The sequence below is a fragment of the Tursiops truncatus genome, chromosome 14 (assembly GCF_011762595.2).
Source record: "Tursiops truncatus isolate mTurTru1 chromosome 14, mTurTru1.mat.Y, whole genome shotgun sequence".
In the NCBI taxonomy this organism is placed as follows: Eukaryota; Metazoa; Chordata; class Mammalia; order Artiodactyla; family Delphinidae; genus Tursiops; species Tursiops truncatus.
The window spans coordinates 63,243,336-63,257,193 of NC_047047.1; the positions used below are offsets into that span (position 1 = coordinate 63,243,336).

The window sequence follows — 13,858 nt, forward strand, 5'->3', positions numbered from 1 at the left end:
TACTATCTGTATTTACATATTAGATGTAGCTACTTCATAAAGTCTTATTAACTTGGAAGAGGAGAAGAAAATTTGTCTTGCACTTTGTCTTTCATTTAAAAAATTTTCTGTGCTTTAAGCTTATGGAGAAAGATTACAACTCGCAAAAATCTGAGAATTTCTATATCTAAGCATAAAAGTCATTTGTAGTTAATTAGTAGAAACATTTTATAATAGTAAATGGAATGATATACTAAACTAAATACAATAACTCTCCACAGATTTCCTTTTTATAAACTTCACCTATATGTATGTTATTCCTGGTAAAGTTAATTAATATTTTACATAAATTACATACAGCTGGAATCTCCAGGCCAATGCCAGTTCTGGAAAAACTGGGTAGTCACTCAAAATCCCCACCAACAGATTATTATAAACTTCTGATACCTGTCATAAACCTCTCCCTGTCTTTACCATTCAAAGGTTTCTTTGCAGCTGCTGCTTCGTCTTCTACAGTTGCCACATAATCCAGCAACCTGGACACCAGCATAACAACCCAACTGATCATGGGAATATCTAGTACTCCTGAATAGAAATGTGAGGAGAAAAAATAATCAGGTGACTCTAAGAATCCTAATGAAATCTGATAAAATAATTATAAAATTAAGACATTTTATAAATCCAAAACACACCATATAATTATGAACACTAATATTTATAGTAAGCCTCAAAACTGAAACCTATGGCCAAAAATGAAGTAACACATCAAATCAAATGGAAGACTTGACAAATGCTTCTTGGTACAAAAATAGATTCATAAGTGTAGCTTGAATCTAACAGGTAATAACTTATAAACTAGAAAACAAGGTATAAGAAGCTATTCCTCGACTTACAGGTGACTGAAATTTAAAGTCTCTCAAGTTATAATTCATACAGTTTTAAACTATGCTCTAAAGTTTTTATTCCAATAACAATTGTCTTGCTCAAATGAAACTCATTATCCATGATGAGAACAGCAATGCTGCCTTAAAGCTTAAACACAAGAGTTTGATTTTATCTATGATAGTATAAAAACAACATACCCACAATAATTCCCAAGTTCAAAACTCACATAAAGAAAAGGTAACATATTTTAAAAAAGCAGTAACCATATGGCAGTCAATCACACAAAGGCTGATCATTCTAAAAAGTCTACATCATAAAACTATTAAAGTGTGCAGCAAAATGAATAGTAAAATAAGTATTTCAGACTAGTCATTTTATAAAAGCAGTATTTACAGGAATCTTAAGTTTTTACTAAAGATCACTAATTTAAATAATACCTTCTGTCCTCCTATGCATGGGTAACTGCGGCTGAAGAGGTGACAGTAAATTATCCAACAGATTAAGTAAGCTTTCTAATACTCCACTATTACTAAGTGATCTCTGACCAATGCAGGAAAGTAACATGAAGACCCTAAAAAAAAAAAAAGATACAAATAAAATAGCCAATATGAATCACTTTAAGTGTTCATCTTAAAAATCATTCACTTTGTAATCTAAGAGAGTAATGATAGAATATCTGGTTATTAGTAAGATTTATATCTGGAAGTATAATGTTAAAATTAGCTCTTTTTCAGCTACTGCTTATATTTTCTAATTTTATCTACAAGAAATCAACTAGAGAGAACTGTATAATAGACTCAAAAATATAAATTTGATACATAAAATAACATGATCTGATAGGAAATATTTGTAAACACAGATCTATAAACTCCACAGATTCAGTTAGGAAACTAAAGAATATAGTCCAGTTACATCATGTAGAATCTCCTTCAAAATGCCCTTCACTGGGCATTCCTCAAACTGTGAAAAGACAGGCTTTAGTTCATTTCTCCACACTCAGTATCCACATACACAAGATTTCCAAATCTGAACACTGCGGGAAGCGTAAGTCACTAATAACAAATTACTCCAATATTTTCTGACCTACCTATCCTGTGGGAAGATGAGAAGTTGCTCTGAATTGTACAGTTCCTGAAGAACATTAGAAAGAAACTGGCCCCACCATCTTTCACCACCACAGAGTTGAACCAGTAGAAGACCAGTATGTAACCGTATCTTTGGGGTTCCACTGATGCACAGGTGTTTAAAAAGCTCTTCACAGGCCTGGGCATGGAATGTACTCTGCAAAACTGCAGGAACAGAGTGTCCTATTACAAGAAAGAAAACAGTAAAATTTCCTAGTTAAGAGCATGCTATAGTATCAACATCAGCATCCCTAGATAGGCTTTCCTCTTTACCAGCATATTTTTGGTCTATTTATTTTCCTATTCATTTATTTACTCCTTATATGTAGAATTTTAACTGTCAAATACTTGGAGAAAAGAAGAATTAGCAATTATATCAATTATATTTCTTTTTTTGTGGAGTTCAGTGTATCAGATGGCTGTGTGTGCACGTGCGCACATTACATCATATATAATAATCAAAAATAGCTCCTGGTTAGAAAATGACAGTTCTGTATTAGATTAGCAATTTATTAACAGTTTTCACCGTTGCACTTTCAAACATTATTTATTGTTTTGCTAGTAACACAATGATATGACACATCAATAGCAGAAACTCAAGAAAAAAATCATCAAAAATCTATTTAAGAGATAGCCTCTCCACCAGAGGACAGACAGCAGAAGCAAGAAGAACTACAATCCTGCAGCCTGTGGAACAAAAACCACATTCACAGAAACAGAGACAAGATGAAAAGGCAGAGGGCTACATCCCAGATGAAGGAACAAGATAAAACCCCAGAAAAACAACTAAATGAAAATAGGCAACCTTCCAGAAAAAGAATTCAGAATAATGATAGTGAAGATGATCCAGGACCTCGGAAAAAGAATGGAGGCAAAGATCGAAAGGATGCAAGAAATGTTTAACAAAGTCCTAGAAGAATTAAAGAACAAACAGAGATGAACAATACAATAAGTGATTCCTACACTAGAAGGAATCAACAGCAGAATAACTAAGGCAGAAGAATGGATAAGCGACCTGGAAGACAGAATGGTAGAATTCACTGCTGCGGAACAGAATAAAGAAAAAAGAATGAAAAGAAATGAAGACAGCCTAAGAGACCTCTGGGACAACATTAAACACAACAACTTTCACATTACAGGGGTCTCAGAAGGAGAAGAGAAAGGACCCAAGAAAATATTTGAAGAGACTGTAATTGAAAACTTCCTTAACATGGGAAAGGAAATAGCCACCCAAGTCCAGGAAGCGCAGCGAGTCCCATACAGGACAAACCCAAGGAGAAACACGCCAAGACACACAGTAATCAAATTGGCAAAAATTAAAGACAAAGAAAAATTATTAAAAGCAGCAAGGGAAAAAACGACAAATAACACACAAGGGAACTCCCATAACGTTAACAGCTGATTTCTCAGCAGAAACTCTACAAGCCAGAAGGGAGTGGCATGATATACTTGAAGTGATGAAAGGGAAGAACCTACAACCAAGATTACTCTACCCAGCAAGGATCTCATTCAGATCCCATGGAGAAATCAAAAGCTTTACAGACAAGCAAAAGCTAAGAAAATTCAGCACCATAAAACCAGCTCTACAAAAAATACTAAAGGAACCTCTACATGGGAAACACAAGAGAAGAAAAGGACCTACAAAAAACAAACCCAAAACAATTAATAAAATGGTCACAGGAACATACATATCGATAATTACCTTAAACATGAATGGATTAAATGTTCCAAGCAAAAGACACAGGCTTGCTGAATGGATATAAAAACAAGACTCTCCGGGAGGATCCCACATGCCACGGAGCGGCTGGGCCCGGGAGCCATGGCCGCTGAGTGTGCGTGTCCGGAGCCTGTGCTCTGCAGCGGGAGAGGCCACAGCGGTGAGAGGCCCGTGTACCGAAGAAAAAAAAACAAAAACAAGACCCACATATATGCTGTCTACGAGAGACCCACTTCAGACCTAAGGACACATTCAGACTGAAAGTGAGGGGATGGAAAAAGATATTCCATGCAAATGGAAATCAAAAGAAATCTGCAGGGCTTCCCTGGTGGCGCAGTGGTTCAGAGTCCGCCTGCCGATGCAGGGGACGCGGGTTCGTGCCCCGGTCCGGGAAGATCCCACATGCCGTGGAGCGGCTGGGCCCGTGAGCCATGGCCGCTGGGCCTGTGCGTCCGGAGCCTGTGCTCTGCAACGGGGGAGGCCACAACAGTGAGAGGCCCGCGTATGGCAAAAAAAAAAAAAAAAAAAGGCAGAAGACCTAAATAGACATTTCTCCAAAGAAGACATATAGATGGCCAAGAAGCACATGAAAAGCTGCTCAACATCACTAATTATTAGAGAAATGCAAATCAAAACTACAATGAGGTATCACCTCACACCAGTTAGAATGGGCATCATCAGAAAATCTACAAACAACAAATGCTGGAGAGGGTGTGGAGAAAAGGGAACCCTCTTGCACTGTTGGTGGGAATGTAAATTGATAGAGCCACTATGGAGAACAGTATGGAGGTTCCTTAAAAAACTAAAAATAGAATTACCATATGATCCAGCAATCCCACTACTGGGCATATACCCAGAGAAAACCATAATTCAAAAAGACACATGCACCCCAATGTTCACTGCAGCACTATTTACAATAGCCCGGTCATGGAAGCAACCTAAATGCCCATCGACAGACGAATGGATAAAGAAGATGTGGTACGTATATACAATGGAATATTCCTCAGCCATAAAAAGGAACGAAATTGGGTCATTTGTAGAGACGTGGATGGATCTAGAGACTGTCATACAGAGTGAAGTAAGTCAGAAAGAGAAAAACAAATATCGTATATTAACGCATATATGTGGAACCTAGAAAAATCATACAGATGAACCGGTTTGCAGGGGAGAAATAGAGACACAGATGTAGAGAACAAATGTATGGACACCAAGTGGGGAAAGCGGCTGGGGGGGTGGGATGAATTGGGAGATTGGGATTGACATGTATACACTGATGTGTATAAAATGGATGACTAATAAGAACCTGCTGTATAATAAAAATAAAGTAAAATTCAAAAAATTTAAAAAATAATCTATTTAAGAAAAACAAAAATAAGGGGAAAAAATGAATTAACCTAAAAACACATTACATAAAAACATCAGAAAGGATACCAAAATAAACAGAACCCAGGAAATATGAATACAACAAAACATGCAACAAAATCACATCAAATATATTTCCGGCCTTTTTAAATACTTAAGTCAAATACAAACCATTGGAAGAGTGAAGAAGGCTGAGTAAAGTGTCCAATAAATATCTGATGATAGTACGTAACTGCTCTGTGGAAGACGTCTGAATTAAATCTTTTGGGTCTGAAGTTTCATTCAACATCCTCCTACTTGCTCCAAGAGCTACTCTGAGCCTCTGCACTGCATTATGAGCCAAATTTAGTTGAAGCTGTAGCTGAATACAGTCCTGATAGGCAGAAAAGACCCTGCTGTCCTCCTCGACGGCCTTGTCTGGCTTTCTCAAAAAGTACTGTGCATTGTTAGCACTGTTGAGAGGAGGAAGATCAATACTTTGCAAAAGAGTTTCTAGTCGATGACAAGCCAAGTTATACCTGTAAGTAAAAAATAAACGAACAAAATAATTCCTGCAATGTTCTCTTTGACATACATGTATGAATACACACTAAAATTAAATCTCTAAAACAAGTTAACACACAACCATTAAAAAGAATTAATCAATGTCAATTCATCAATTGGTAAGTACTAAAAAAAATAGAACCAATTATTTAATCACAATATATTAATGCATTAAACATTATTGTAACATGCTAGTGTCCTACTGCCTTTTTCTCTTTTCTATACACTTATGAAAAGTCATTTCTTGACAAGTATGTGGGAGACATTATAGAAAATATAGGGTTTCAATAAGACTAAAATATATTGCAATTTTCTACTAACCTGCACTGTATATCCTCCTGTAGAGCAACCATCATTGTTAAATGCTGGTCAATTTCTGGTTGGTTTGCAGATTCTCCCTCTCCCCTCAGAGGATCATGCATTAATTTCAGTTCACTCTCCCAAGGCAAGATATAGGTATGACCATAGTAAAATCCTAATGGGATTTTAGCTCTGGCATTTGTACTTCCATAGCGTCCAATGACAGTGATCTGAAATGAAAACTTATAAATATACATAACCACCCATCTACCACAATAAAAATCTGAGTCATGTATTTTAAAAGATAATTATATTATAAATTATAAAAAGATACTTTTGTTTTTATTTTTTAATTGAAGTATAGTTGAATTACAATGTTGTATTAATTTCTGCTGTACAGCAAAGTGATTCAGTTATACATAATTTTTCCATTATGGTTTACCACAGGATATTGAATATGGTTCCCTGTGCTATAAGGATACTTTTAAATTATATGTCTGAATATTTTCCATAACTTATCAGAAACATGGAAGGCATATCAATTCATTTTCTTGAAGTTCTTTACCTTCATGAATCTACACACTGGAGGTGGTATCAAATCATGAAGAATTAGTGAATGGGTGCTTATATCTGTTGCCACTACCAGTCGCCTCCCATCAACCTCTTCTCCTAATGTCCAAATGTCAATTGACAAGGAGGCCAAGTCTCCACAAGTGGGAATCAATACGTCTGTCAACAGTATTGGTCTACCAAAATCCAAGGTCACAAATCTCCTTGCTCCTATGAGAGATAGAGAGCAACAGCTGACACAAAATACCATGTATCAATTAACCAAAAGACACACTCTGAAACAATCTGGAACATTCATCTTAAAATATGAAATCAACTCACTAAACTACAAACAAGAAGAAATGTTAATAATTCTCATTCAAAAACTGTCTAAAACCTCAATTTATATTAGTTTGAACCCCAAGATTTAAGTAAAAAATATACAAGAATAAGTTTGTTACTATGAAGGCAATCAACTGTACATATAAGCTTATTTTAAAACTTTAGAGCAAAAAAAGGTAAAGCAGCAAAAATATAGATTAATTCAATGAAGTACCTGTCGGTTTTTCTTTCAGTCATTTGGTCTTTTAATTTTACAACTAAATGTATTTATTACTGATACCAAATTTTATTATTTGATTTTGGTTTTCTTAAGCCTTATTTAACATCTTTTGGAGTTGCATCTTACATTGGGGTTAAGATGTAAAGGACAAGCGTAAGGCTGAAATCACATGTAGTCATTACTACCACACTAAAAAATCTCTGAGGAAGGTCCTCCAATGGAGACAGATAAAACTTACTTACAAACAATGCTTCCCTCCCATACTGACACATCACTGTCTCTTCAGCTCAGTACCAAATGAAGTAGAAGGCTTACTCTTAAGGGCGACACTAAAGAGACAGTATGTCTTTTTTTTGTGTAAGCTCATATATTAACAAAAGAATGATCTGAGAGAAACAAAGGAGCAGATTTGCATCTCTCAACTCACACACATTTCAGGAATAAGCTCAATTAGTGAAACAGCAGGCATTAATAAAATCCTACTTATTTTTCTTCTTTATTGTGTTAGGGGCAGATAGTAACCTTACCAGTTACATTTTACAGTGAAGGAACCCAACTAAATTTAACTTGTAGGACTAGTGCTATCTCCACAGAGCCATTTTAAGGAAAACAAGGCAGTATTTTCCTAAACAGAAAGACTACTGAACAAAAAACATAATTCTCCCCCCTTTAGGGGGCTTACGTGCCACAGTCGAGTCCACAGATAGAAAACCAAATCATAGTGTAAACAACTGCTGACATTTCATAGAGACTGGACAACAACGAATTTCAGTCTATATGCCATGAACACTAATTACTGTTACCAATGAATGATTAGTTGGGCAGAAAACAGCATGTAACACTTTAATTTTTAAAACTCTCTCTTCCAAAGAGGAAACAACCCACTGCAATAAAGCAAATATGGTTCAACTCTTCATATGATGAGAAGTGATACAGTATGCACTATATTCATGTTAATTCCTCCTATAAAACATACCTAAGGACTTCATTAAATTCTGCTGCTGTTCAAGCCCAGAAATAACATTTGGTAGGATAATAAGGCAAATATTGCCTACAGTGTATTAGTAAACATGCTCTAATCAAAAGCAACTATCCTGATCACAGGTCTGTAGCATATAAGCACGGTAGAAGCCTAAGTAAAATTTGAACTATCCAGAGACCATGAAATGTTAGTAATCCTACTCAGTTATTTTAATTAGCAGTAATTTTGTCAGCTATTCTCAAAAAATGGTTCCAACATTAGAATGCTAGTCTTAATGAATACTTCTTTAAGCATAATTTTTAGTGTAATGGTAATTGATCAGCTACAATAAAGACAGATATTTATGTCAACCATAGTTCAACAGACGAGATTCTTTTTTTTTTTAATTAATTAATTTTTGACTGCATTAGGTCTTCGCTGCTGCGTGTGGGCTTTTCTCTAGCTGCGGTGAGCAGGGGCTACTCTTCGTTGCGGTGCGCAGGCTTCTCATTGCAGTGGCTTCTCTTGTTGCAGAGCACGGGCTCTAGGCACGCGGGCTTCAACAGTTGTGGCTCCTGGGCTCTAGAGCGCAGGCTCAGTAGTTGTGGTTCACGGGCTTAGCTGCTCCATGGCATGTGGGATCTTCCCAGACCAGGGCTTGAACCCATGTCTCCTGCATTGGCAGGCGGATTCTCAACCACTGCACCAGCAGGGAAGCCCCAGGTGAGATTCTTATACAGAAGAAATCCACTGTTTGGATACAATTAATGAAACCACTCAGCAGCACTCTTCCATTCAACTTGGTAAGCACACAGCTTGAGCCTTATGTAATGTTTATTCTTGGTAAAAAGCACTTTCCCAAGAGCAGATGTGATTTATTTGCACAGGAAAATCAAACTACAAAATATTAAGTCTTCAAAGGGCCAGCAGACAAGGCAAAAAAAATATTTTAAGCAAATCAAAGATTACCTGAATGCATCCGTTCTATAATAATGGACTGGTGAGGGGGAGGCTGAAGAAAATGTGAAGCATGAGAAATTGCAAGGGCTAGACCAGAGCCAAGTGGATTCTAGAAAAGAAAAAAGTATAACTCTATATTGATATCACTCTTGCTCTATAAAAACTAATAACCATAATATAAAGTTAACAAGTCCCATTTCCAGATGTATATTCTGTAACATTAAATAAAAAATCTAATTTGATATAACAAGTTAACATAATAAAACTTTGCTTTCTAAAGTTAGCGTATACATCAAAATACTTTTAAATGTCTAAGCGAACACCTATTTAAAATATAGTAATTTACCATTCTGGACTTGTTGGAATTTTTGTTATGTGCAGCAAGATTGACTGCTGGGGGATCAATAACTGAGCCTGGGAAAAGCTGTGCAAGTTCGGCATTAATCACAACGGAAACTGCTTCATTGGGTGGGGTGAGTGGTGGAGTCATAAAAAGTGGTGTTGTTTTTGGAGTGGGTGGAATAACATCAGATGGATGAATGAAGAATCCAGGGGCTGCCACTGGGTTGGAAGGCACAGAGTTGTGAACAGGACCTACTGCTGATGCTGCGGATGCTGCTGCAGCTGCTGCAGCTGTTGTCTGATGTAACTTGGCTTCCAGCTTCGCTTTCTGTAAAAGAAGTAAAAGCAACAAATATAGACTAATCCTGCCTATCTAAATTGTGGGGAATACTACGTGGGTATATATTGTGAAAATAAACATGATTAACTGTATCCTAGTTCAATAAAAAGGAAATTAAGTAAAAAATGGACTCAACATGGAGTACTTCTATGCTATATATGTGTGTGTGTGTGAGTGTGTGTGTGTGTGTGTATAATACACACACACACACACACATACTTCCTTAAATATTTGATATAAACTTTCCTGAGTATTTGGGAAATAGGAATTTCTCAAAGCAAAGGCGGAAAGGAACCAGAACAATTAAATGTAAATAAGGAAAGAAAGTTCTCCTCAAAACAAAATATTAACAGGAAATGGATTCTCATGCTGCCTAACCTGATACAATTTGTCACCTGGAACTGTATGAAGTTTCCAAAACATCTGCTATTATTAGTAAATTTTAATTCACGCTAAGTTAATTGGTCTTTAAAATGTTGTTTTAGGTTTTTCAATCCATTAAAATAGTAACTTTTAACTCTTATGTTTGACCAAGAGTGTTTATAAACAGAGTAAAGGATGGAATTTACTTAAAGACTGCAAAGAAAATATCAATTATATTCCCCCAGATATGTATCAAAGAAAATGCATTTATATAAGTTTTAAAAATTTAAGTATATCACAAAGATGTTACCTCAATTTTTGTAGAAAATGATTAGCTCAGATCGGTCAACCTTTACAAAAATAATGGTCATTTTTACAGTATTTTTTCAGCTTTTGAAGTTTAGAGACAGCATGAACAAAGAGCCAAATAGTCTCCAACCTGTTGCTGAAGCTTCAAAAGCTGCTGCTGTTTCTCTTGCAGCACCTGCAGCTGTTGCTCGGCTGAAGCCATTGCATGAGAGAGAGACTGCAAAGCTACCTGGGCTGCTGAACTCAGGGCTGTCGAAGCTTCCCCAACTGTCCCAGATGATAGTCCACCTACTGCAGGAGTAACCCCGAAGGAACTCACTGGCATAAGACAAGGGGGGAAAAGAAACAGGATGAAGAAAAGGTTCACAGAGAAACATATACAAAGTATATACTACTTTCACACTAAAACTACAGTTAATTTTCCTTTAAAAAATAAGACTCTTTAGAGGAAATCTTAATGGTAAAAGTATATCAATAATAATAGTATTCAAGTATAAGGGATCCAGGAATGACTTTTGATCAAAGAAAAATTAGTATGCTTTTGAGTTTAAAAATGTTGTCAGCATGGAAGAAATTTCATTTAACATGGCTAAACTCTTACGCAATTTGAGCATAAGAAACAGGCTGAGTTTCCTTTACTAAGTTTCTTACAGCAACACCACCTTCTTCTCCCTCCCCTAAAAAGCTCAAACAACTTTCAATTACAAGAACATCATTTAACAAGACTGACAACACCTATTTCCTCATTTAAAGCATAGCCTGGAAAAGAGAATCTTGCCCACAAAGAATATGCAAAGCAATGTTTCCTACCATATGCTCCTCAGAACACTAAGAAGAGGAGAAGCATGTCAGATGCACAGTCAAATAAGTCTGGCACACACTGCTTACCCATGAACATTACCATCATTACAGGCCTATGAAATCGCACGAAGTTAAAATTTTTTTACTCCTCTTTTCAATGTTATTCAAATATACAGCATAAAAGAACTTTTTTCCCATGATATATTTACCAGTATCTGTGTAAAACATTTTGGAAAAAGATGAAATAAAAACTTAATTTCATAAACTCACACGATTAATCTTCGACAAAGGAGGCAAGAACATACAATGGAGAAAAGACAGTCTCTTCAGCAAGTGGTGCTGGGAAAGCTGGACAGCCCCATGTAAATCAATGAAGTTAGAACACACCCTCACACCATACACAAAAAGAAACTCAAAATGGCTGAAAGACTTAAATATAAGACATGACACCATAAAACTCCCAGAAGAGATCACAGGCAAAACATTCTCTGACATAAATCGTACCAATGTCTCCCAAGGCAATAGAAATAAAAGCAAAAATAAACAAATGGGACCTAATCAAACTTACAGGCTTTTGCACAGCAAAGGAAACCATAAACAAAACAAAAAGACAACCTGTAAGAAAATATTTGCAAACGATGTGATAAACAAGGGCTTAATTTCCAAAATATACAAACAGCTCATACAACTCAATAACAAAATAACAAACAACCCAATCAAAAAATGGGCAGAAGACCTAAATAGACATTTCTCCAAAGAAGACATACAGATGGCCAATAGGCACAAGAAAATATGTTCAACATCACTAATAATTAGAGAAATGCAAAACAAAACTACAATGAGGTACCACCTCACACTGGTCAGAATGGCCATCATTAAAAAGTCTACAAATAACAAATGCTGGAGAGGGTGTGGAGAAAAGGGAACCCTCCTACTCCTACACTGTTGGTGGCAATGTGAACTGGTGCAGCCACTATGGAAAACAGTATGTAGGTTCCTTAAAAAACTAAAAATAGAATTGCCATATGATTCGGCAATCCCACTCCTGGACATACATCCAGAGAAAACTCTAATTTGAAAAGATACGTGCACCCCAATGTTCATGGCTGCACTATTTACAATAGCCAGGACATGGAAGCAACCTAAATGTCCATCAACAGACGAATGGATAAAGAAGATGTGGTACATATATACAATGGAATACTACTCATCCATGAAAAAGAATGAAATAATTAATGCCATATGCAGCAACATGGATGGACCTGGAGATTATTACACTAAGTGAAGTAAGAGAAAGACTTACTTATATTAAGGAAAGATAACTGTTACAATAATAACAAATGTTTAGTATGTATTACCTACTACCTTACACTGTTTTAGTTAATTACTACATTCAACAAATGAACCCTGAAGGGCAGGTACTATGATTCTGGTCTTTAGTTGATTAAGTAAAGAATGGCTCAGAGAAGTTACCCTGTAGAGTTACCTAATGGTAGAACTAGGGTTAGAACCAAGGGCTGTGTGAAATCAAACCTAACATGAGGCATAGTGCTAAGCATGGAACTTACATCAACTCATTTAATCTTTGCAATGGCACATGAGTAGGTAATATATTATCCCATTTTACAGATAATGTATCTAAAATTGAGGGAACTATATGGCAGAAACTAACACAACATTTTAAATCAACTATTCTCCAATAAAAATAAAAATAAATAAAATAAAATTGAGGGAAGTAATCTGCTCATAAATACCTGAAAAGGGGAGAAAAAAGGTAATCTGACAGCCTATCTTAACATCTAACAATGACTATATTATGCCAGAATTCAAATAAACTATTTTTAAAAACTAAGCTATAATCACAAGATTGAAATAACAACAAAACTGTGCATAGCCTCTTAACAATTAAAACTCAACTTAAAAAAAAAACATGATCATTACAGTGTAGCCATCATACACCTCATTTAACTTGCACAAATTCAACTATGTAAGCTTGGGCAAAGAAAGAGCAATCATAACTCATATAAGTTGTGTGCTGCAAAATGAAATCCACTTGCTCCATCAAGTGTTCCACCAAAGCAACAGCAGTTCATTCCAACTCTAGAGGGAAAATTATTAGACTTACTAAGGCATTTATGTTGTACTTGTACTTTGGGGTAATTTAAGTGGTTTTTCAATATTAACCATGTGTATTTTAGCCCTTTACTGATTTTAAAAATCTAATGCCCAAATAATATTTAAAGGAAAATGAGCTAAGTTACAAGAAACACATAAGAGACATAAACAACCCAAGAAAAATAAGTCATCCTGCTACTATAAAACTAATTTTTAAATCTTTTGCACAGTCTGAGTTTTCAATACCATTTTCTATTTTTATACTAAGAGCCTCTAAAACTAGATATAAAAAAAAAGAGGTGAGAACAAGAAAAAGATGACTACCATCACCATTCCTAATCAGTATAAATGCAGGAAGTCCTAGGAAGCATGACAGAGCAAGAAAAAGAAATAAAAGATATAACAACTAGACAAACAACAAAGTAAAAATCTCTTTATTAACAGATGATATAATTGTGTATATTTAAACTCCCTAAAAAAAAAATCCCTAAGAATATACAATCTACAAGAATTAATAAGTTAATATAGCAGTGTCACCAGGTATGAGATTAATATACACAGATCAATTATACTTCTATAGGCCAGCAAGAAAAACCTGGAAATAAAATTAAGAAAAATAGCACTTATAATAGCATAAAAAATCAAA

The 13,858-nt window shown here is 35.6% G+C and overlaps 1 protein-coding gene across 9 annotated transcripts in view; it reads right to left on the reverse strand.

Annotated features, from left to right (window-relative positions):
• BIRC6 (baculoviral IAP repeat containing 6) overlaps nt 1–13,858 on the reverse strand; it is a 238,238-nt gene that overhangs the window by 137,209 nt on the left and 87,171 nt on the right. For 5 of the 9 annotated variants that reach the window (XR_004521845.2, XM_033838758.2, XM_033838756.2 and 2 more), the window contains 9 exons: nt 10,427–10,614; nt 9,289–9,612; nt 8,952–9,051; nt 6,476–6,690; nt 5,932–6,140; nt 5,239–5,585; nt 1,952–2,171; nt 1,302–1,435; nt 427–564 (listed from right to left, as the gene is read on the reverse strand). Coding sequence is in view for 8 of the 9 variants with exons in the window: in XM_033838758.2 (XP_033694649.1) it covers nt 427–564; nt 1,302–1,435; nt 1,952–2,171; nt 5,239–5,585; nt 5,932–6,140; nt 6,476–6,690; nt 8,952–9,051; nt 9,289–9,612; nt 10,427–10,614 (1,875 nt within the window). In the remaining variant the exon portion in view is untranslated. The remainder of the gene's footprint in view (nt 1–426; nt 565–1,301; nt 1,436–1,951; nt 2,172–5,238; nt 5,586–5,931; nt 6,141–6,475; nt 6,691–8,951; nt 9,052–9,288; nt 9,613–10,426; nt 10,615–13,858) is intronic. The other 4 variants (XM_033838755.2, XM_033838754.2, XM_033838753.2 and 1 more) reach the window with 3 other exon arrangements.